We start from the raw sequence: 24,634 nt of genomic DNA on the forward strand, positions 1-24,634 counted from the left end.
TTCAGAACTGAACTAACCCCCTCATTTAACATCAAGATATACCCCCGCCAGGAAACTGCTTTCTGTCCCAGTGTGTTTCTGAAAACTCCTAATGATTGTGAGTAGACTGCTTAAGTACACACCTTGAAATACTGTAAATGGGATGACTAACATATCCGGTATTAATAAGATTTCAACAGAACTTCCTTAACAGGGCAAATCTATTTTCCTGATCTTTGCTGCTAGAATGGGTTAGGTCCATTTCCCCCAAACAATGCCCATCTTTCAAACACCTAACATAGGTGACAACAGGATACTTCTTCCTGCTACTCCTCAATCTTTGACCAGAGAAATTGCTGACTGGGGAATGAGATGTGGGGTCCCTCCCATGTTATGCCAGGACTTGTCTTCAGTGCAGTTCAAAAATCTAGGCCAGACATCACCATTATGGCAAGGTTCTTTCCTCTGGAATGTCTGTTACAACCTCTGGGAGCAATACACGAAGGGTCTATGCACTGTTGAGGATCTTGATTTTCTTTCTTTCAGGGAAATTGGTGCTATTTGTGGAATTTACTGTATTTCATGTGGAAGATAACTAGAGAGAGCGAAAATAATGAGGCACAATTTGCTGGGAACATTTCCTGTTCTTGTCTTACTGAAACAAATGAAGCAAATCCTAGCATACTCTGTCCATGGAGGATACCCAGTAAAACAGTTGTAACATTCAACTTATGGAGACAGAAGAATCAAGAAAATGATCTCGGTGAACAAAACCTACGTTTTCTGTCGTTCCAGTGATCACGTGCAGCCCGTCATACGTTGACTTGATATACATCCCCTGAGAAATAATGAGATGAGTAATGATTACTATACAACAGGCTATTAAGAATTTGCAAACAAGTGGAACCTGAAATCAAATGCTGCAGTGTGGAATGCACCTGCTCAAGGTTCCAGAAAGCAAGCTGATGTCTCTTTTCATTCTACCTCCCCACCACCCCCACCCTATATCAAACAGCATCCTGTGGCCAGTAATGATGCAGGAAAGCATTGCTTTCCATCCCATCCTGTATTCATTACTTGCAACACTGTATCCATTCTGCTGCAGCTCATCTTGCACCCAAAACTATGTTATTCAACTTGTTATCCACTGTGGTGAAATTAGGTAAATTATCTTATTACATTGTCATCACATTATCCCTGCGTGTTCATTCACTGCAAAGGAAATGCAATGCAAATAAGGAAACATAATCAGCTGCATATCGTTTGCAGACTGAAAGCATCAGTATCAGCATCAGCAAATACCAATTGTATTAGCTGGATTGATCACTGTTCCAGACATAGGGAACTGTCAAACTCATTAGCCATTAAATGAGGGGTCACAGCAGCTAGGTTTTTATCACAACACCAGTTTTAACTAAATAAAATATGCATGTTCTCATTTTCATATGCTGGGGTGGGGGGCAAATAGCAAGGAATTGCTGCTTCTATCAAGCCTTCCATATGAGCTTCCAATGGTCATCACTGTTACACAAAGAACGCTGGGCCAGATGGGCCTTGGGTCTGATTCAGCAAGGTAATTTTTTTTCTGCCAGGAAGAGAAAGTGCATTTTGGAAGACCTGAGTCTTGAGATTCTAGAGCTGGGCAGAAAATTCCACCATACCACCCCAACCGCAATTCCCCAACCCACTGATTGGCAGACACATTCTGTGGTGGTGCCATTTTGGCAAATGTTACCCTTCTCCCAAATGGCTATTGGGTGTTTCTTGAGCTGCCACTTCCCCCCTGAATTTTTAATTTATTTTTTAATTCTGGAAGGAAAGGGGGGCTTCTAGTCATCAAGATGAGTTCTGCTCTTAGGATGAGAAAAGAATGAGAAGAATGAGAAAAGAGAGGTGGAAAGAGCTACTGTACCACCAGTGATAAGCTCCCTGTATCCTATGATGCAACCTGGGGATCCCAAAATCACTATCTGGGGTTTTTGCACTCCCCAGGATTTGAGCCATCAGCACTCATTTTGAAAAGAGCTGCTTGGAAGAACTCAGCTCCTCAGCAATTCATGACAAGCAATTGTAAACTCAGCGAGACTTCAAGCAGTAAGTCAGAGATCTTCAGAACTTGCTAATAAAGTATTTTTGTTTTAAAGTGCTCACATCTACCATTCAACAAATCAATGCAAAATGCCTGAAAGCCTGATCCTATGTGAGCCATTGTATCTACAAAGGAATGGTTAGGATGGCAGAGGTGGGGCATAGCAGCTGCTGCCTCAATGTACTGCTGGAAAGATTTCTAACTTAAAAGGAAATAGGTTTCTTTTCTCAAACTGAGCAAAATGTGTGAAATCTACCTGAGAGCTGAAATGAAAGTCTGTCCTAAAAACTTCCCATTCCCTTGATCCTCAAATAGAAAAAGCTAACGAGGTTGCTTTTGTTGTTTCCAGGCATTATCATTGCACATGAAAATCCAGAGACTTGGGGGGGGGGGGGGGGAGAGACGACGACACAGTATTTCAAAATGAGAAGCAGAAATGTGAATAAGATTTTTTTAAAGGAGTATTTTTATCACCAGAACCTACTTCTGTCATATTCTCTACGTTGAAGTACAGAGCTTCATCTCATTAAAAAAAAAGTTGTAAAATTATATACTGTTTTTATTCAGCTTGTCTAGATGCATTGCTTTGTACCTAGAGCAAGATAGCTTTGGCTCCATTTTCTATTTAGGACAGATGTTCTGCTGCAGTGCTTTGAAACTGGCATGGAAAATGAACAACAGGCAAGGGTAGTCTTTGCCAACCTGGTGCCGTCTAGAGATATTTGGGGCTACATTTAACATTAGCCTCAGCCAACAGGACCATGCCGGCTGGGGCTAATGGGAATTGTCACCCAAAAGGTATGGAAAGGGCAATTGATTGCCAAAGGTTGATCAAGGGTGTAGCTAGTCCCCCTTGCTAAGTGGGATTTCAAAGAAATGGATGGGAAAGAGCCAAAGAACATGTCTGGATGCCTGTTGCTAAGCCAAAGCTATGTGCACGAAGACTGCAACCTGTACACATTAACCTGGGAATAGTCCTATTGAGGGGTGTATGTGATGTTAGAGGAGGGGAGGTACCTCTAGTGGGTGACATGTTGTGCTCCTTCTGGAGTAGTTTGTCCACCTTTGGTTCCCACTTTGCACTCAGCTCTCACCTGTGGCTCTTAGAAGCTGTCAGCAAGCAACAGTGGAAAATGGCTTTGGCTGGCCGGTTAAACCAGATGAGGGCAAGCGATATTTATATTTTACATTTTTATATCTTCATTTTACATCTTATGATTTATGTGGAAAGTGTTTCATTCAGTTGGTGGGTTTTTTGTTTTATTTATTGTTTATGACTACTTTTGTACTTTTTCATGTTGTAAGCTGCTTTGAACGTGGCTTGAACTATGGAAAGGTGGCTTACAAATACAATTACGTATGTATGTATGTATGTTCTGCATGCAAGGCAAATGCTCTGCCATTGCGCTACGGCTCTTCCCTCTTGTAACCACAAAGATCTACTTTAACGTTTTATTGTGCTCACTGTTAGGGAGAGTCTCCAAGGGCCAGTTTATCCTTCATGGTAAGAAGATTCTGACACTAAAGGAAATGTATTGTTTCTGCAAGACAGCCTATGTCATGATGACACTGCTTCAGGGACCATTCCGCATTATGTTTAATCAAATAGGCAGCTCAAGCTGTACAAATTACCTGCACAGAGTTTTTCCTCAGTTGCCATCAGTTATGGGGTGGAAAAGAAGAAGCTGCTGCAGACTGTCTTTGGTCACACCAGGAAGTTTCTAATTTATTATTATTACCAGGAAAGAAAATCAGGTGTGCGTAGCTGGTCTGTTACAAGTAGTTCTCTCTGTTTGTGTGTGTGCATGCATGTGTGCGTTTATGTATGTTTATTGGTGTGTGTGTGTGTGTGCATGTGCATGTGTCCTCTCACTGCCAGGGCTGAGAGGCAGGTTTTGTCACCACTGGTACAACAGCCCTTAATGTACTCTTCATTCTTTCCCACAAGAATGGATGGCAAGTGTGTAGGAACCCAGATCACTACCTCTTAGCGAGTTAGATCACTGGTCCATCTGTCTCAGTATTGTCTTCTTAGACTTGAAGCAGCTCTTCAGGGTTTCAAAGCAGCAGCTTTCCCAGGGCCATCTTAAGGTCATCGAGCGCCCTGGTGCAGGGATCCCTCGGGTGCCCCCCCATTGGCCCGCCTGTCCAATGCCGATTGAGTGGGGGAGGGGGCACAGCTGCTCCGCGCGGCCTTCCTCCCTTCTCCCAGCGGGCCGGGGTGCCTGGGCAGGCCAGGCCGCGCCGGGGCCTTCCCGGCCGTCTCCCACGACTCCAGCGCTTACTGGGTCCACGGCCGTTTCCTTCCTGCCAACAGAGGAGCTGCGTTTCATTGGTAGAGGTGCTGCCATGTGGCGTCGCCTCTACCAATGAAACGCAGCGCCGGGGTGGGGGATGACCCTGGCGCTGCAGAGCGGAACAGGGTCCTAGTGCCCCTGTTCCACTCGCTTACCTCCCTGCTCTCCCGGCGCGGCTGGTGGAGGGAAAAGGGAGGCCGCCGCGCAGCTCCCCCACTTGCTGGGGTGCCCCTCAGCGCCCCCTGATCGCCCATGCGCCCTGGGGCAATGCGCCACTAGAGTCAATGGGCGAGCCGGGCCTGAGCTTTCCCCAGCTATAACTGGAGATGCCGAGGATTGGACTTGGGATCATCTGCATGCAAAGGCAAATGCTCTACCACGGAGCTATTGCTCTTCACCACTGATTTGATAGTTAAGACTTGCTTCCCTGCTAGCAGTAACTGTGTCATTGTTAAACTCTGTGCTGGAAACAAGACAGGCGCTGCTGACAGTCCTGTTAGACTTCTTTTGCAGTTTTGATACCAATGACCATGTTGGACCACCTGATTTATGGTGGTGGTGATCACCCCTGGAGGGTGGGCCTCAGAGTGGTGGTTAGTAGGGATGGGTGAATCTGGCCATTTCGGTTTCTCATTTTTCCAAACTTAAATTCACATTTCCACATCAGCCTGCAATTTTGATGCAAACTTCTAATATACATGTTTGCATGCAATTTTGCCTAATATGCACATTTTCGCAGAGCAATTTCCTCTAAAATATTGCTTTTTTTGTATGTTATTTTCACTAATATATGCATTTTCATGGAATCACAGGATTGTAGAGTTGGAAGGGACTCAAGGGTCATCTAGTCCAACCCCCTGCAGTGTAGGAATCTTTTGCCCAATGTGGGGCAACATAGGGAATATTTGCGTACACAGTATTTGGCTGTAGAACTACACCGCAAAAGCCATGTGTATTTTAAAGGACACCTGTGCTTTGTTTCACAATTGTTTGGGAAAGTGTGGATTAGGTAGATGGGTTTGCCTTGAAATGCAAACTAATTCACATTTCTCCATCTTCTGTAGTACTGAGGATTTCTGCTCATCCCTGTGACCTTCAGTTTAATGGGGTTCTGCAAGGTCTGCTCTTGTTGCTCCATCCTGTTTAATAGCTTTGGCAAAAGATTTGGGGCCCTGTGCACTAAATATGCTGATAATTTAAAGCTCTATCCATAGCTCAATGAACATCTGATATGTATGCAGAAAGCCCCAGATTCAATCCATGGCATCTCTGGATAAAGCTAGGGGACATCCCTGTCTGGAACCCCGGAAAGCCAATGCTAATCAGTGTAGACAATCCTGAGCTGTAAGGGCCAATGACAGCTTCCTGTATTCCTATGTTCCTTTTCTTCTGGTCCCAGAAAAACTGTGGAGGCTGTGAACTGACAAATGGATCATAAGATGATTATTATACGTTTTATGAAGCAAACCGGTGTGTGATTTGAAAAGTTATTGTGCAATTTTATGATATCATGAAATAGACGTCTGTAAGAAATGGCTGATCTTAGCTTCACTTTTATTATCTGGATGTAGCTGAAGGAATAAAGCTAATCAAGGTTTATTTTTAACATCTGTGCTCTCTCGCTACCCACCTCTCATGTTTGATCTTTTGTAAGGAGGGGCTCCTGATCCTATATCCTAGAATGATCCTTCACCAAAGCTATCCACACACTCTAGGTTCTAGTTCTTAGTAATACTAAAAAGTATGACAGAATGTTGAGAAAGGGGACTTTTACACCTAGGGCCCATTGTTCACCATTTCCTGCTCACCAGAGCAGGCAGTGTACAGGTCAGGAGCCAAGTGAGAGGCAATGAAGTGCAATGAATGCTAATTCCCCTCTACTTTTTAGGAAGAAGGTGGAGGCTGAGATGGGTAGTCGGGTCCAAGGCAAGCTCCAGACCTTGTCAGAACAAGGTGCTTTGAACTAACCATGGTCTTAGAACTTGACTCTGACTCTACCTGCCTGAGTGAGTCACCTTCAGGATTCTTTCATGCCCCATGGTAAGAACTGTGAATGGGGGAGAAATTTAGTTCTGTTTGCAAATGTTTGAAAATTTTAATAAAAAATTACATTAAAAAAGAAAAAGAAACTGCACTTCTCAGAATTTTGCAATGTGGTTCCTCAGCCAAATTTTGTGTACAAAAAGGTGTATTTTGGGGAAAGGTAACACAATAAAATGCATTTTACAAACATGTTAGGAGAAAATTGCACTAAAATGCTGGAAATTTTACATGATTTTTTTTTAAAAAAACAACAACTTTGAAAACTATTGGGGAAATGAGAAAACAGCACATTCACCCATCCCTAGAGAAAACTGGACAACGAGCTTTCTTGCATTTAAACACATACTGTTTCAACAGCTATCAGAGAGTACTGGGCAACATCAGGGAGGAAGAGGGGGACATAAAAGTCACAAACTAATGCAAACAATAAACATGAAAAATAGCATTCAAAGATGAGCCACCTGACAACAAGCTACATTAAACTCAGCTGGGAAAAATACACTAACAAAATACTCAAACAAAAGAGTATAATTCTACAACTTTGAGGCCACTAGTGCAAAGGACCTTCTTCTGGCAGTTATAGTTCTAACATCACACACCAAAGGACTATGAGGTGAAGCCTGATTCAAATAATGCATTCTTAAATAGCCCTCTGCTTGGTTCCCCAAATTTCTCCTGGGAAATGCTCCTATTTTCGTATTGCTGCAAAAACCTTACCATACAAGCAGAGCTCTTGAATTAAGTAAAAATAAAATTGCATTATTCTATACAATGTTTGTGCTTGGAGGGAAACAAATTATAAAACTCCCCTCATTGAAATAACTCATAGTTCCAGTGTCTAACAATCATACAGTGTAATCCATTCTGCTGTAATCTATGGGCTCCATCCACCAAACACTGTTCTTGTACAAATCCCATTAATGTAAATGGAGTTTGCATAGGAACGACACTTGGTTGAATGCCTCCTGTATTGACAAAATGCTAGGTGAAGTGAAGCAAGAATAGCATATCATTCTGAGAAAGAGACATCTCTGTTGGTCACCAGGGAAATTTCATATATCAAGGATTTGCTTGCAGCAGTTCTTGCCAGAGAGAAGGGAGATTTTTGACAACAGCATTTTCTGGAAATTGGATAAGAGTGAAATGACTTCCCATGTTTCAGGCACTTGAGTGCCTATGAATTTGCAGGAGCAGAGAGGTCACAGAGAAGAAGCCAGAAGAAGCAAATTCTTGTTGATAGGAACCTGTCTGAATCAGACCCTGCAGAGATCTCCTTTGAAGTCTGAGACCCCCAGGAAACCCTCAAAACTGAGAAACTAGAAGAACATGTAACAGCCCCAAGGCAGCCTGAAGGACTTCATCAAGGGACATTTACACCCATTGGTTTCAATGGGTCTACTCAGAATTTGACTGATACTACAATCCTCTTCCTACTTATATGAGAGTAAGAGCCACAGAATTCAACAAAGTTTTATTCTGATTAGACATGGTTAGGACTGCAACATAAGGCAAGCACTTACTGACTTGTGAACGAGCACATACAAAATCAACACAGATTGGAAATAGACTGGTGAATCCATCCCTATCGTATTTAAATTTTATTCATTTCAATAAAATAAACCTGATTATAGGGTTGGAGAAAAAATTCTATACTTCCCCAAACAATATGTGAACCAAAACAGCTATCTTTGAAATTAACAGTTCTCTGAATTTTGCAACGTTGCTCTCCAACAAGGTAATGTATACAAAAAATGTGTATATTGGGATGAAGCGTGCATAAAAAGGCATAGGTTAGTGAAAATAATGTACCAAAATGCATATTAGAGAAAACTGCTTGCAAGATTGCGTACATTAGGAGAAAGTGCATGAGAAACTGTATATATTAAGACGAAAATCCCAATACTTCCTCAAAAAAACAAAAAGTTTGAAAGCTGATGTGAAAGGTGGAGAATCCAATATAAAACTGGAAAGAAATTTGAAGAAATCAAGATTGTCAGGTTTGCTCAAAGCTACTAACTCTGGGAGGCAGGTTGCCGAGGGCAGTAAAATAAATGTATAGCAGGATGTGGAAGACTAAACCTCAAAGCCTGGGTGTCCCCACCACTTCACAAGCACCCTTTAGTATGAGGTGAGCATTTCATGCATTAAATGCCTACCCAGCCTTGCTGAAAACCACCTTCCTAGATTGCTATTACTTACCAACCCTTCACTGGGCATGATGCTGGTAAGGTGAACAACTTCAAGGTGAGCTGATTGAGACACCAGAGAATCGGATGAGAGTGAAATGATGTGATCACAGATGCCAGAGAGCGTTTTACACTGGGGAGAGAGAGAGAGAGAACATCATAAGCTATTTTTTTTTAAGAGAAGCACTAAAAAACTTAGTGTTAAAACATTACTCACTGGAAACAATTCAGTAAAAATTGGCATAAGACTCTACCTGCTACACAAAATAATAAGAGGCAAGCCCCAGTTCAAATGACATAACCAAAGTTAGTGCCTGAATACATGGGTGCAAGGAAACCTACAGCAGGGGTAGCTAAATGGCAGCCCCTCAGATGTTGCTGGACAACAACTCCCCAAATCCCTCACCATTGATTATGCCTGCGGGGGTTGATGGAAGTTATAGTTCAGCGAGACAAACCCACTGGCCTCTTACGCATGTCCCTGCTGCCATTCCGGCAATCCCCACATATTGGGCACTGAACATCTATTTTTGGAAGAGGTCAGCTTTATTCAAGTAGGCTCCATGTTAGATTAAGAACTCTGAAGATAAATATTCTATGTTGTGCAGGGAACTCACTAGAGTGGAGCAGGCACGCACACACACACACCTGCACAGGTATCCATCTCCCAACATGGGGTGGGTTTCTTTTAGAAATGGTGAAAGGTGCATGCATGTCATAGGTGGAAGGACCAACAGGCTGATTCCCACACTCCTCCTTTCATGATGGCAATCACAAGGTAGTGGAGACTGAGTGCAGAGGGTGTCTCTGTCCAATGGATAACCGAGGATTCCCACTCACTCACCATGCATGAATAGCTTTCATGCAGACTTTCCAATGGATGCATGTAGATTAGCAGTAGAGCATGCAGCTGTGACCCTGTTCCCTCTGCACATTTACACATCAGAGTTATGCAGTGTGAACTCCTATATGGCCACCTGTTCACAGAAGGGTGCTTCTCATCCTCATCTCCAGCTCTGATGTCAGCAGAACTTTCCCCTCCAAGTTAGTTTTCATTTTACACAAAAATACCAAATTCGGAGCATCTTCAGATGCTGTGATCCTTTGCTGCCAGGGGAACACATAATCACCTCTGTCGTCAACTGGCAACACAGAATTGCCTTGTGTAATGTGAAAAACTGGGCAGGGAAGTTGTTCAGACTGTATCCTCAAACCCGTGAAGCTTCCCTTTACAAGAGAGTTCCCCTTCAAGACATGTCAATCCCGTGCGCATTCTGCTGGCTGCATGGGGCCATCCCATCTGCACATTTATGACATAACTGATCTTTCAACTGCCCACATGGAATCCTAATAGCTAAAACAATCATTTGAAATAGGCTGAACTTGAGCACTAAAAACACAACAGATGAACCAGTATTCTATTTATTTTGATTATTTATTTAGATCATTTGCAGCATGAGAGCACTTCTGCGCTCATGTCCTGCTGTTGGGCTTCCAATAAGCCATCTGGTTGGCCATTGTGAGAACAAGATTCTGGACTAGACAGGCTACTGGTCTGATACAGCAGATCTCATCTTAAGCTCTTTCAGCCTCAGCTGAAACAGCTCCCACAAAGGCTGTATAATCAATTAAAAACAAGACAGATCCTGCTCTCAGGCTTATAAACTAAACGATACCACACAAAGTTGGGGAGGGACAGAGGAGGAAGAAATAAAAAAGCAAACTCAGGATCCAGATCCTAAAATTAAGCAGTAGTTCTTCGAACGGGCAACTTTAAGAACAGAAGAAGAATTAACTCTCTTCCATTTCCTTTTACGGGCAGCTCCACTCACAAAACACTAGTTAACAATAGGAAGGAAAAGAGATTCTAACCCATTTGCAATAACAGCCAGCATACTAAAATGTTACACTGTTCCATTCATTATTTCCCTTCGCTTTGTTTAAGTATAACCTATCACCTCACAATGGAGTAGACTGTGACCAGATATTCTGCGTTCCTACTCAGTCTCTTGTCTGGGTGTTCAGTGTTGGTGGGTAATTTCAGAGTCCCTGCCTGCTCTCCCTTCTTCAGGTTCTTTTAATTCTAAACAGGACTTGGATCAGGCAGGCCTTCAAACAGAGGAATGTATTATGCAAAGTAAGACACATGGCACTACCCTTCTTCTTCTTTGGCGATCACTCGTAGCCGAGTAAGATTGTCTTTCATAAACACGATTTTAACAATGGGTCCGTAAGTGACTGTGGAGCCAATTCTGGATCCACACGTCCTTCCACAGTGGAGACATTGGTTTCCAGGCGGGAGTTGATCACGGTGTGGATAATAATAATAATAATAATAATAATTTATTATTTATACCCCGCCCATCTGGCCGGGTTCCCCCAGCCACTCTGGGCGGCTTCCAAAAAAACAGAAATTCTAAAATACAGAAATCCATCAAACATTAAAAGCTTCCCTAAACAGGGCTGCCTTGAGATGCCTTCTAAAGGTCTGGTAATTGTTCTCTTTGACCTCTAGTGGGAGGGCATTCCACAGGGTGGATTTGCCAAGCGTGCCTTCCTCTTAGCACGTTTCTCCCTTGCGTCCTGAGATCGAGTTTCTTCAAAGCCCATGACACCTTTGGTAAAGGCTGTTCTCCAACTGGAGCGCTCGCAGGCCAGTGTTTCCCAGTTAGAATCATAGAATCATAGAGTTGGAAGACACCACAAGGGCCATCCAGTCCAACCCCCTGCCAAGCAGGAAACAGCATCAATGCATTCCTGACAGATGGCTGTCAAGCCTCCGCTTAAAGACCTCCAAAGAAGGAGACTCCACCACACTCCTTGGCAACAAATTCCACTGCCGAACAGCTCTTACTGTTAGGAAGTTCTTCCTAATGTTTAGGTGGAATCTTCTTTCTTGTAGCTTGAATCCATTGCTCCGTGTCTGCTTATCTGGAGCAGCAGAAAACCACCTTTCACCCTCTTCTATCCCCCCCCCCCACATGTTTTTATTAATTTTCACATAAAGCATATTACATAGTCAAACATTTAATCTCATTACATTTGTTGTATTTACAATTTATCTTTTACATTTATCCATATCATTGTCTCCTAGTCTTAATTCTCGAATTCGAAATTCAACTTAACATTCAAGACTTAAACTTAGAATTTAAAATTACAAATTCGACTTCCACACTACTTTCTTCTGCTATTTTTGAATTCGTATGTCTGGTTGCGCGGTATAACATTCCTTATAGTTTCAGTCCATTTTCAGCTTTCTTCATATCATTATTAAACCTTTATATTCTTACTTATATACTTATATCTTCTTACTTAAACCCCAGGGTTTTTTTTTTTTGCTATACATTGTATTTGTATTTTCTATCTGTATATCCAATAAAGATTTCTAATTTGTTGTTGTGGATGCATTTCCTTCTGCGAGTAATTTCTTATTAAAGATGTTATTTTAATTCTACTACCGATATCTTGCCTATGTATGTTATAAATTTTCCCCATTCTTTCACTGCCTTGCTGTCTTATTCTCCATGTTAGTTTTGCAATTTCCATGTACTCCACAATTATCTTTGGCCAGTCTTCCACTGATGGAATTAGCTCTTGTTCCCAAACCTGAGCTAGAATTACCCTCGCTTCTGTAGTCAAGTTCGGAAGAACAAATATATTTGTTAGGAATTCATAAGATGACGATAAGAGATAAGTGATATAAATAAGAAAAGACACATTGTAACTTCTGTGAAATATTTTTATTTGTAACGAGTTTATTTGATTTATAAATGAAAACAATAAAAAATGAATTTTAAAAAAATAGAATTACCCTCGCTCCTGTTGTCACATAAAGGAACCATTTCACATAATCTTTCTCAACATCTTTCCCTACCATTCCCAACAGGAATGCCTCCAGCTTCTTTTTTATTGTATATTTTATGATTTTTTAAAAAATCTCATTATATATATCCTCCCAATATTTCTTGACTTTTTCACAGGACTACCACATGTGTATAAAGTTGCCTTCCTTAGACTTGCATTTCCTGCATTTCATATCTCCTGACTTGTACATTTTGTGTAGCTTAGTTGGTGTAAGGTACCACCTGTATATCATTATATATATACTTTTTCTTTTAAGATTGTACATGTTGTAAATTTAATTCCTACATTCCAAAGTTTAAACCACTCTGCATATTCAATATTCTGGCCAAGGTCCATCACCCATTTGATCATAACCCTCTTAGTTTCCTCATATTTAGTGTTCCATTCCAGTAGGAAATCATAAATTTTGGATATTTTTTCACCTCACTTGATAATACTGTTTTTCTAATATTGTCTTAGAGTGTTTGAATCCTTTTGATTTCCTATCCTTTATGAACACGCTATATATTTGTTGATATTCCCACCACCCCTGTAGATGATCTTTGAGTTCTTCATATGGTTTCATCTTTAACTCATTATTTTGCTCTATCAGTATATCTCTGTACGTTAACGATTTTGTTTTCATATTTATTTTTTTCACCGACAAAGCCTCCTGGAGTGATAACCAACCTGGCATTTTTCTCTCAAACCATTCTTTATATTTCACCTTCTTCTATATGACATCCTTTTATATATTTGAACATAGCTATCATATCACCCCTTAACCTTCTCTTCTCCAAGCTAAACATACCCAGCTCCCTAAGCCGTTCCTCATAAGGCATCGTTTCCAGGCCTTTGACCAGTTGTCAGTGTTTATACTACATTTTTTAAGATTTGCCTTGAGACAGTCTTTAAACCTCTTTTGTTGACCACCAAGTGACCCTTTTTTGTTATTTTGGTAGCTGAGGCAGAAATTCCACCAGCCCCTCTCTGGCAGTAAAGTATCCGTAATATCAAATGAAATAACTAGGGATGGGGGAGAAGTTCAATTCAGTTCTTACTTAAATGTGAATCTATCAAATTATTGCTTCCTGGGGAAAAAGGTGAAAACCGAAATAGAACATTCTTTCAAAATTCACACTGATTTGAATTTTGCGGTGAAGTTCTCCAACTGAGCAATACTGCATATTTTAGGCAATAGTGTGTGTAAAGATCAATACATTAGTGAAAAGAACATTACTCACAAAAATGTGCACATTAGTCTCGAGTACATAGGAAATTGTGTTTATTCAGAGAAATTCCACAAAAGGTTGATGAATATTCATGAGGACTTTTTAAATAATAATAATAATAATAATAATAATAATAATAATAATAATAATAATAATAATGCAAATTGCTTCAGAAATGTGGAGAATTGAAGAGCAGGAGAATGAAAAGCTAAGAGAACTGTAACTGACAAATCATTCCATCCATAGAAATAACCATTTGCTGTGCCCTTTCATGACACACAAAGTCAGATGCCAGCAGCCTCATTCTGCCCAACAGTAGTTGTTCTACAAGTTTTTCCTTCTTTTTACAGTATCCTCTGGAGTTTGAGCCAGCTGGCACCTGCCCTAGCATCAAGCTTATCTAAACAATGGATAGTTTGTTCTGCTGTCCTGGCAGGGTCAAAAGTGCTAGAGATAACAAGCAGTGTGTCATTAGCATGCTAATTTACACATCTTTGTAGCAGCTGCAGACTCATTTAGACAAGGAGCCATCAAAGCGGCAGGAGGAAGATCAGAGTGACAATTGCTAAAAACAACAACTGTGAGGTCTGTGTTGTACTGATGCTGGGCTCACAAACTACATTTCCCCAAGCTTATATTTTGGAAAACTACGTTTTTTCAAGCTTATATCTTAGAAAATAAAAGCTAGCCTGCTGGATCCAAGCAAATATCTGCATCCTGTTTTCTGTACTGGCCAACCTAGGAATGTGAGAGTTTGCTCCCACCTCTTTCACACTTCCTAAATCAAAAAACGTGAACCAAAACTCTAATATTCTTCAGAATCCAGGTGTCTTTTCATTTTGAAATGCCGTTCTCCAACCAAAGAATGCATGCCAGCACAAATACAAACACAAACACTGAATGTATATTAGGGGACTGTGTGAACATCAATGTTTACATTGGTGAAAATAGCATACATTACAATAGAGTTGTCTCTAATCATCTCCACTATTGGCCAAAATCTCACATAAAACAAGAAAAAATTGATAAAGCTAATGTTCCAGCATTGAGTAGGGGAAAATGGACACCTGAGCTGGCTATTGTAGCTGAGACCAGATTGAATTCGCAAACTGCAATTAATTTAAGATCAACTATAATCAATGACCTATCAACAGATTCCTTCCTGAAGGCTTACGATAATCTCATTAAGTTCTTGCAGGATGTGGTCTCTGTTAACATAACCCCAGCCAGCAAGTCCCGCATTGCTAAAGGGTGCAGATGGTTTGACCAAGAGTGCCGCATGAAGAAGAATGCCTTAAGGAACTCTTATTTGGCCTATAGAAACGCTGGCCTAAACTATATACCCCCAAACGATTTCAAAATTAAAAGAGAGTACAAAGCCCTTTTGGCTTTGAAACAAAGGCAGTCTGAACAAAACTCCTGGTCTCTCTTACTGAATGCCTCACTAAACAATGAAACAAAACTCTTCTGGAAACTGGTCTCCACCTTCCTGAGCAATAGCTCCCCAGCCCCTAGCTGTGCCATTCCAGCTCAGGAATGGGAGAACCATTTTAGAAATATATTCACAGAAAATTCAAATCTCCCTGCCAGTTTTTATGATGAAGATTCGGCAGAACTGTCACTGCTCCCACAATGGAGCCCGGTTACAGTGGAAGAAGTCTATACATTAATTGGGAACCTGAAGAGTGGTAAGGCCCCGGGAAATGATTTTCTCTCAGCTGAATTGATCGTATCAAATCAGCACTGGTGGGCTCCTCTTCTGGCGGCACTTTTTACAATAGTAAATAACTTGGGCAAAGTACCGTCTAGCTGGAAACATGCAATAGTAGTCCCAATCTTCAAGAGAGGCCAGCCAAACATGCCTTTTAATTATAGGCTAATCAGTCTGCTTTCAATAAATTTTTTTATTAAAGGTTTTCTTGGTTTACAAAGATTTGTGCAATGTCTCTCATAACATACATTTTTACAAATCAGTTTCATTTGTTGAGACATTGGGAAGAAAAGGGGAAGAGAGGTAGATGGAGGGAGGAATTATAAGAAGGCTGTATACCTGCTTTCTCTGTAACAAACTGACAACTTTTCTAAATGACTATAATATACTATCTGAAGCTCAGGCAGCTTTCCGCGAGAACCACTCAACATCAGACCACTGTCTAATGCTGTCCTTTCTAGCCGAGAAGTACACTAGACCTCTACAGGGAAAACTCTTTGTGGCCTTTATGGACCTGAAATCTGCCTTTGATTCCATCCCGATTCCAACTTTGGTCCAAATTACATCTAGTACTGAAGGATAAATGTCTCCTATATCTTATTAAAGCCCTGTACTGTGGAAGCAATTTTCAGGTCAGGTGTGGGCTGCAGGGCCAGCTCTTGGACTGCATTGAGTTGGACAGGGGAGTGAGACAGGGATGCATTTTGGCCCCTACTTTGTTCAGTTTGTTTCTGAAGACAAGTTTAATGGACCTTGATGGCCATCTTCCAAAAAGAGGAACAAGAAAGACCCCACTCTTGTTGTATGTGGATGACCAGGCCATCCTCTCCCGAACCAAACCTGGCCTGAACTACCAACTAAGGAAATTCTCAGACTACTGCTCTGGTAATGGGTTATCTCTCGCTTGGATTACTGCAATGTGCTCTATTTGGGGCTACCTTTGAAGGTGACCCAGAAACTACAACTAACCCAGAATGCGGCAGCTAGATTGGTGACTGGAAGCGGCTGTCAAGACCACATAACACTGGTCTTGAAAGACCTACATTGGCTCCCACTACGTTTCCGAGCACAGTTCAAAGTGTTGGTGCTGACCTTTAAAGCCCTAAACGGTCTCGGTCCAGTATACCTGAAGGAGCGTCTCCACCCCCATTGTTCTGCCTGGACACTGAGGTCCAGGGCCAGGGGCCTTCTGGTGGTTCCCTTGCTGTGAGAAGTCAAGTTACAGGGAACCAGGCAAAGGGCCTTCTCAGTAGTGGCATCCGCCCTGTGGAATGCCTTCCCACCAGATGTCAAAGAGAAAAACAACTACAGTACCAGACTTTTAGAAGACATCTGAAGGCAGCCCTGTTTAGGGAAGCTTTTAATGTTTAATAGATTATTGTATTTTAATATTCTGTTGGAAGCCGCCCAGAGTGGCTGGGGAAACCCAGCCAGATGGGCAGGGTATGTATGTATGTATGTATGTATGGATGGATGGATGGATGGATGGATGGATGTATAAATAATAATTATTATTATTACTATGAAAAATCAAAAGTCCTGGTGTTTGAGAAGAGATTCTCCCCAAGTAAATGGGTACTGGACGGTCACGAACTAGAGCAGACCAAATTCTTCTGTTACCTAGGGCTTCTATTCCATCATTCCAAGTCCTGGAAACATCATTGGCAGACCGCCTATCAAAAGGCGGAGGTAAGCAAATATTGATTATTGATTCTTTTATACAAGGGGAGGCCATTATGTCCCATCAGCCATTAAGGTATTTAATGCAAAATCTGTCTCTCAACTCCTCTACGCCTCAAACGTCTGGTTCAATGACTCATTGTCCAGCTTTGATGGCTTCCAGACAAAGTTTCTCCAGTCCCTCCTGCAAGTTCCGAATTGTGTTCCAAATGCAATACTATTTTTAGAAACAGGTGAATGTCCTTTATCAACTAAAGCATGGTGGGCTGGCCTGAGATACTGGCTCAAGATCTCAGTCTTTGGCCTAGGGAAGGGGTTACTTCCATAACTAAACAACGAGGAGTTCACCAGCTCACGGATGAAAATTATGATTAGAAAAGCCACTTTGATTGGTATGCCACCTTCTCTCCTGTACCACCTGGGCTATGATACCGCCCTTGAATCTCTGAGACAAAGGCTCGGGAACATATCACATAGTGATCTCCTGATTCCAATTTCATGTTACCGATTCCAATCTCATGTTATCTGTGGCCCATTAGCAGTAGGAATCCACTATGGGTTTGATTTTCAGACACCTGCATATCTTAGACATTTTTCTGTACCAACATACCAGCGTCTTTTCACCAAAGCCAGATTCAATGGATTTCTATCAGATGTGTTAAACGGCAGACTGAGAGGTATCCCTTATCAAAATAGGATCTCTGTGTGCTCTCAGGATGTCGACTGCATGACACATATTATATTACATTGCGGACAATATGATCAAGCGAGGGAACTATTGATTAAACTACTATTGGCAAATTGGCCGGGTCAATCTGAAGCAGACTACTGTTTATCAAATATCTTCTGGACGACAAGTCCAACGATATCACAGTGGCCGTGGCAAAGTTTCTCTCAGTAGCCATACGAATCAAAGATCAACATACCAATGACTAAACAAATAACACTTCGGTCTCCCTTCCCTGGAGGGTTGTCTATATGAGTCTGTATTTTATTCTGTATCTACAGTATGTTATGGGTCGTTGGACCACAATAAAGATTATTATTATTACTATAGCATCCTACATTATATTCAGGAAAATTGGTTACAAAAATGAGCATGTGAAGCAAAATGTGTACAAGATGTATATATTAAAACAATAATATAAAAAATAACATGAAAATTACTTTTACCACATAAAAAATAAACACACATGGAAATAACGAATAAAAAATACATCACCAACTGATGCAAAAATGGGGTGAACTCAATTTAAGATTGGAAAAATGGGAAAAACCCACAACTGAAAGATCCGTCCACAACCATCCGAGCCTGATTAGGCCTGTGAGCTGGAGGTATTTTTTATGTGTTAAAAAATTCTTTGGAGGCCACCTCATTGGAGACATTAAGCACACCCTGCTTAATAGATGAGTCAGATATTCTTGGAATAGATGAATGAAATAGTGGTAAACAGATGCTTCTGACATCCTCAGCTAATGTTCTCTCTTGATTTCAGAGTTCCATATTACTGCGTCTTACTTCCTTAGTGGAACTGATGTGTTAGAAATTGTTCATTGTTCCACTTTCTATGTTTTTCCCAGAACACTGGGCGTGCACATTAGCTTTTTTCAGCTTTTATATTCCTATCTCCCTCTTTGCCCCATCAACTCTGTAATACCAGTGTCCATGAATCAAAGAGTACACTTATTATTTATTTCACAAACTTTATATAATTGCATACATTAGTCCTATTCAAACATTATAGCTCCCAGGTGTCCCAACATCTGCTGGCTGGGAGTCTTTGCATCTACATTGGTCCATGTGAAAACTTTCACATGGAGTAGAGCCTCAATTGTCCTTAATCTTAATTGGGGATTAGCCTTGGACTTTAAAAATGCTGTTTTATTTTTGTTTTGGGGGGATTTTTATTCTTTCTTTTTATTTTCCTAAGTTTATTGTTATAGCCAAAGGCCATGATGAAACTTGCATTAAGCAATAATATTAATAAAACAATACAAAGCATACATCCATAATATAAACATCTGCAAAGACTGTGCCAAGTTTGTGAGCATTTAAATAGTTTTCCCCTTGTGTTACTTTTACTATTACTATTTATGCGTGGTAAAGCTTGCAAAACAAGAGGGGTTCAGTATCACATGGTGAAATTAGTTAAGCCAAACAAATCTCAGCTTTTATGAACTTTTATGAACTTTGAGCATCATTCTAATGGTGTGCTACTGCTCAAGAAAGGGGGGGGGGGTTCACAGAGAAACTGCATGCTAACCAGAGAAATAACATCTTCATAACTACTTGTTCATCCACAATCAGCTAGGAACTTATAACGCTCTGGTTTCTTTCAATGGAGCTGATGAAAGTAGAAAACGGAAAGCTGCAGTCAGAAAAACTGCTTTCTCTGGAAATGCCTTTTAAGTGGCTTGTCCAGTGATTTTGCTCAAATTCTTTGTACTGGAAGTATACTGGGGGGTTTCTGTTGGAAAATTGGCACTTGGCTAGCAACACTTCTGAGTACTAAATTGCTGCATGGAGATTCATATAATAGGAGAATTTTCCAGACCTAAGCTTGGAAGGGGCTTACCAAAGAAGAGCAATTTTGGGCTCTGTTCATAAACGTGAACCCATTCAAGCCCCTGGATCTTGTGATCCTAATGACATAGTTGGGAACATGAGAAGACACTCACAATACCGTCATCCAATTAGATAATATCCATGTTGTTGCCACCAAGAAGGCTTAGTATAGTAGAGAAGAGCAACCGGGGATGGAAGGCAGGCAGGCAGCAATAAGTGAAGCCAGAGTCAATGAGAGGGTGATGCTATGGTCTAAACCACTGCACCTCTTGGGATTGCCAGTCGGAAAGTCGGCGATTCAAATCTGTGCAATGGGGTGAGCTCCCCAGCTCCTGCCAACCTAGCAGTTTGAAAGTGCACCAGTGCAAGTAGATAAATAGGTACCCCTGCGGCGGGAAGGTAAACGGTGTTTCTGTGCACTCTGGCACTTGTCATGGTGCCCTGTTGCGCTAGATGCGGTTTAGTCATGCTGGCTACATGACCCAGAAAGCTGTCTGTGGATAAACACCTTCTCCCTCTGCCTGAAAAGCAAGATGACTGCCACAACCCCACCGTAGCCTTTGACTGGACTTAACTGCCCAGAGGTCCTTACCTTTTTACCTTTAACAATGAGAGGGAGAACTAACAAACTATAGTTCTGCTCCCGCCCGCCCTCTCCTTGCTAAGTTGTACAGGGACAACACTGAGACTGAGGAGGAGAAAGTTGACAGGCAGTGTTATCACCTGCTGCTTTGGCTTATGTAAGTTGGGAGGCAGGCAGTTGGGCTTGGAAGGAATCAAGGCTGAGGTTGTTGGGGCAATGCTCAGCTTTCCCTCACTGACCAGCCTCTCCTGGAGTAGAACATTGCTGCGTGAGTTGGGAGGGCCGGTACAAAGGCCAGAGTCAGGGCCAGCCAAATTTCAAACGAAACCTGCATTTTCGTACTGACTCATAATTGGCCTATAAGTTCCAGAATGTGGAAGTTCATACTCCCAATTCAAAACAGCAGCATTCAGAAATAATTGGATTTCAGCCCCCTGCTGTACCTGGAAAAAAAGACAGTATGGATCACTCATTGCTAAGGAACGTTAGCTAATTTAACTGTAACCCAGACACCAGTTAGGCTAGATTCTGTCAAATCTAGCCTGATTAGTTCTAAAGCAGGGCTAAAATCGCCCACGAGAAATAGTGTCTGATTATCTGCTGCTTTCAGCCAGGTTGGGATTTTTTTATTTTTATTTTTTACATTTTCAGGAGATTATTGTTGTTTACCAGTGTGCTCTTACTAAGAAGTGTGACCAGCAGAAAGTTGTGGTGACAGCTTCAGGCTGCCTCCTGATCCCCCACTCTCCCAAATCTTGGAAACCATCGTTCACAGAACAGTTCCCAGCACCCTTAAAAAAGCAGCTAGTTTCCAGGATTCTTTGGCACATGTGCTTTAAATATACAGTGTGTACACAGAGCAAGAATCAGAGGCCTTCTTTATAGTTAAAAACATAAGGTTAAGTAGGACAAGTGCTATCTACCCTCTCTCTTGACAATTTCAGTTAAATTCCATCAACTATTTCTTTGTGGGCGGGGAGGGAGAATTTCTGTTTTAATTGCCATTTTAACTGTCTTTAACTGTGCTATTTTGATGGGATCGAGTTACAGAAATTTTAAGTTTTGATGTTTATTTTAATGTTTTGATGAAATTGTTTTATATTTTATTTTAATTATGTCTGCTTTGGTTTCACACTTGTAAGCCACTTAGAAGCAACCTCGGCAATTAAGTGGTGTGTAAATTAAATGATAATAATAATTCCTACTCATCAAATGGTCAAAAATGTTCTTCTCATTATTTTAAATAACTGCTTTTGTTAATTCTTCTCGAGTGTGTGAAAGAAGCAAGAACTCTATTACTGCTGGGCTTGCCTGTTTTTAGAAAAATCTACACTCCAGTTGTCATTGAGTGATGAAATTCTAGGCATGACAAATTGCTAAAAAAACTACCCTTAGCATAATCTATAAAGAACTGCAACCCCACTGTGAGTTATCGACACACAAGACTATAATAATTAACATGATGCATCAATAGGGTTTGGTTTTTTTTTAAAAAAAAACCATTCTATAAATAGCAAAATGGTTACAGTATCTCCTTTGAAGCCACTTGGCAGTCAATATTGATTTAAAACCTATATTGAGTTTTTAATAAAGTGACATTTACCATAGCTTAGTGGAAATGTAGACCGCCTACAAAGTTAATTATACATCTTTGCTTAAAAGAAATGAATTTCTTTTCTTTTTCTACAAAAGAAGGTACCCCTAAAGATTATTTCAAAGCAGCAGTTTGCTAATTTTAAACGAGATTCAAAAAAATTATGAAGAACCTACTCTTATTCCACACAAAAATATGAAATTTTGTCCAGAGGAACAGCAGTGATGGGGACTTATTTTTTTAAGTCTGAGTATCTGTTTCATTAAATACTGTGGTAAAATCCAACTTTAAGAGAGCTGGAAAGTTAACAAGGTAGGACTTATTTCACACTGCATGCATTTAGGTAGAAACATCAACTTATTTTATTTTATTTTAAAAAATGATAATTGGAAGAAAGATTTATTATTACCAGATTTATTTATTATTATTCCAGACGCTCAGTTATGCAGCAGATCACTAACATTGGCAACTGGGTGAATTTAGTATATTTATTTGCCAGGCTGAATTTTTGTCATCACTGCACAAGATTCTCAATTCTTCTTATTTATTCTAAAAGTGGTTCAAATCAAACAAGGGCTCTGAAGGTTCTTCTGGCATGTATTAACATTCACCATGTCCAATGGGCCTTACTCCCAGATAGTGAGAGGCTTGATGAACTGACCATATGACAGCCATGTTTGAAGGACTGTCACTCAGATGATATATGAATTTGTTGCTCCAGAGCCAAGATCCTCAATCAGTAGGATTGACTCACAAGGACAAAGATTTAGGGAGCAATCTAATCCTAAAGTCTACTGGGATGAGCGGATCTCAGCCTGAAATGGGCTCAACAGTGGCTACACTGGCTGAAGCCCCTCACCCCAGGTCAGCCATAATAATAATAATAATAATAATAATAATAATAATAATAATAATAATAATGTTATTATTTATACCCTGCCCATCTGACTGGGTTGCCCCAGCCACTCTGGGTGGCTTCCAACAGAATATATATAAAAAAACCATAGTGAAACATGATAGAAGGGATAGCTCAGTTAGTAAATCATGATATTCTTAATCTCAGGGTCATGTGTCCAAACCCCCAAAAGATTCCTGCATTGCAGGGAGTTGGACTAGATGCCCTTTGTGGTCCCTTCCAACTTTACAATTCTACGAAATCAAACATTAGAAATTTCCAGATACAAAGCTACCTTCCGATGTATTCCTGAAGGTTGACATCTGACAGGAGGGCATTCCACTGGGCAGGCACCCAGAAGTGCCCCTGCCTGGTTCCCTGTAACTTCATTTCTCGCAGTGAGAGGTCTGCCAGAAGGCCCCTGGAGTGTGATATCGATGTCCTGGCTGAACAATACTCCTTCAGCTATACATATTCTCTATTATATGGATTAGCGAGCTCAGGGCAAATCTTGAAAAAAGACCCATTCCAGGGAACAGACAGGGGGAGACTTACCTCTATTACAAACTCTGTTCAGTGCACAACCTAGAGTTGGGTGACAGTAATTAGTATGTTGGGCTAGAATTTGGGCAACTAGGTTCAAATGCCCACATTGCCCCAGAGTTTACTGGGTGACAATGTATGAGAAGGGGTGACAATGTCTCCCAGACTAAACTGTGAAGATAATATTGTTACAGGGACAGTCATGTACACCCCCTTGTGCTCCAAGGAGGAAAGGTGGGGTGTAAAACAAAAATAAGATCCTATGTACTGACCATATGACAGCCATGTTTGAAGGACTGTCAAAATAAGAAATAAAACAAAAATAAGAAACCCTTGTACAAGATTATAACATGAAGTGGCTTCCTATGGGACAGACATGTGCAAAGAACAACCATAAAAAAGTCAAAATGTGTACTTACCACGTGAAGAATTTTATTTTCTGTTTCATACACTGTGCAATCCTGTAACAACAGGAGGGAGAAAGAAGCAGTGTTTAATATCCTTAAAAATCCACTTTGCCTCAGCTATGTTAACAACTCCTTGAAAAATAATGTGCCACTCTAGCCATGACTGATTCAAATTGCTTTTAAGAAAGGTTTATAAGAAAATCTCGGAAGCTTTTCCCTGTTCTTTCTGGGATGCAAACAGCAACAACCCCTTTCTTTCATATGGTTAAATGTTCATTGAATTTACAAAGATGCTTTGAGTTCAAACTTTCATCAATTAAAGGAGGTTAATCGTACACATCAAAGAGAAAAAAACCCAACCAAGATGAATGAAAAGGAATGCAGAAAGAGTCTTGCTGGAAGAATCTTGCATTCTGTTCCTACATTGGCCAATCAGACTCTCCTATTTGTGTTCCCCAACAACTGCCTCTAAACTTGAGGAAAGTATACAGCTCACATGACTAGAGTGTCTGGCCCCCACTTGTGGATTCAGTATTCAGACGCTCTGGTCAACTATTGCTGAAGGTCTTTCCCCCAAAAACCACTATATGCTTTAAACCTAGATCAGATGACACACTTCAGAAATTCAAAGTTGAATTTTAAGACACATGAATGACCATCAACTGAGATAATGTCTCAGCATTTGACATGTCCCCTTCTCTCTCTCTCTCTCTGAAGAGTGGGCACAATCATTTGCAAGGCTCCCACCCTGTGAGTACTCTGGGTCTGCTCACACCAGCACTTTCAACAGTGTGTCCTTAAAGAAAGGGGTTCACAGTCTGACCTGGGCTCAGGCACCTCCCCAGTTGCTGAGGAGATGTTGTCTGCTGAAGGTGGGATAGGGGCATAGTCAGGTGACTCTCCCTCCTCTGTTGGAATGTCTGAATCCCACAAGGTGGGCGCAGCTCTGGGTAAAGCACTTGGCCCCTTCTCTGGATCAGGCTCCA

The 24,634-nt window shown here is 41.0% G+C and overlaps 1 protein-coding gene across 1 annotated transcript in view; it reads right to left on the reverse strand.

Moving 5' to 3' along the window:
• LOC118084387 (connector enhancer of kinase suppressor of ras 2-like) overlaps nucleotides 1–24,634 on the reverse strand; it is a 317,255-nt gene that overhangs the window by 149,884 nt on the left and 142,737 nt on the right. The window contains exons 5-7 of the mRNA XM_035113863.3: nucleotides 23,661–23,702; nucleotides 8,608–8,727; nucleotides 758–817 (exon numbers count right to left, since the gene is read on the reverse strand). Coding sequence (XP_034969754.1) covers nucleotides 758–817; nucleotides 8,608–8,727; nucleotides 23,661–23,702 — 222 coding nt within the window. The remainder of the gene's footprint in view (nucleotides 1–757; nucleotides 818–8,607; nucleotides 8,728–23,660; nucleotides 23,703–24,634) is intronic.

The sequence above is a fragment of the Zootoca vivipara genome, chromosome Z2 (genome assembly GCF_965207765.1).
Source record: "Zootoca vivipara chromosome Z2, rZooViv2.hap1.1, whole genome shotgun sequence".
NCBI classification, from domain to species: Eukaryota; Metazoa; Chordata; class Lepidosauria; order Squamata; family Lacertidae; genus Zootoca; species Zootoca vivipara.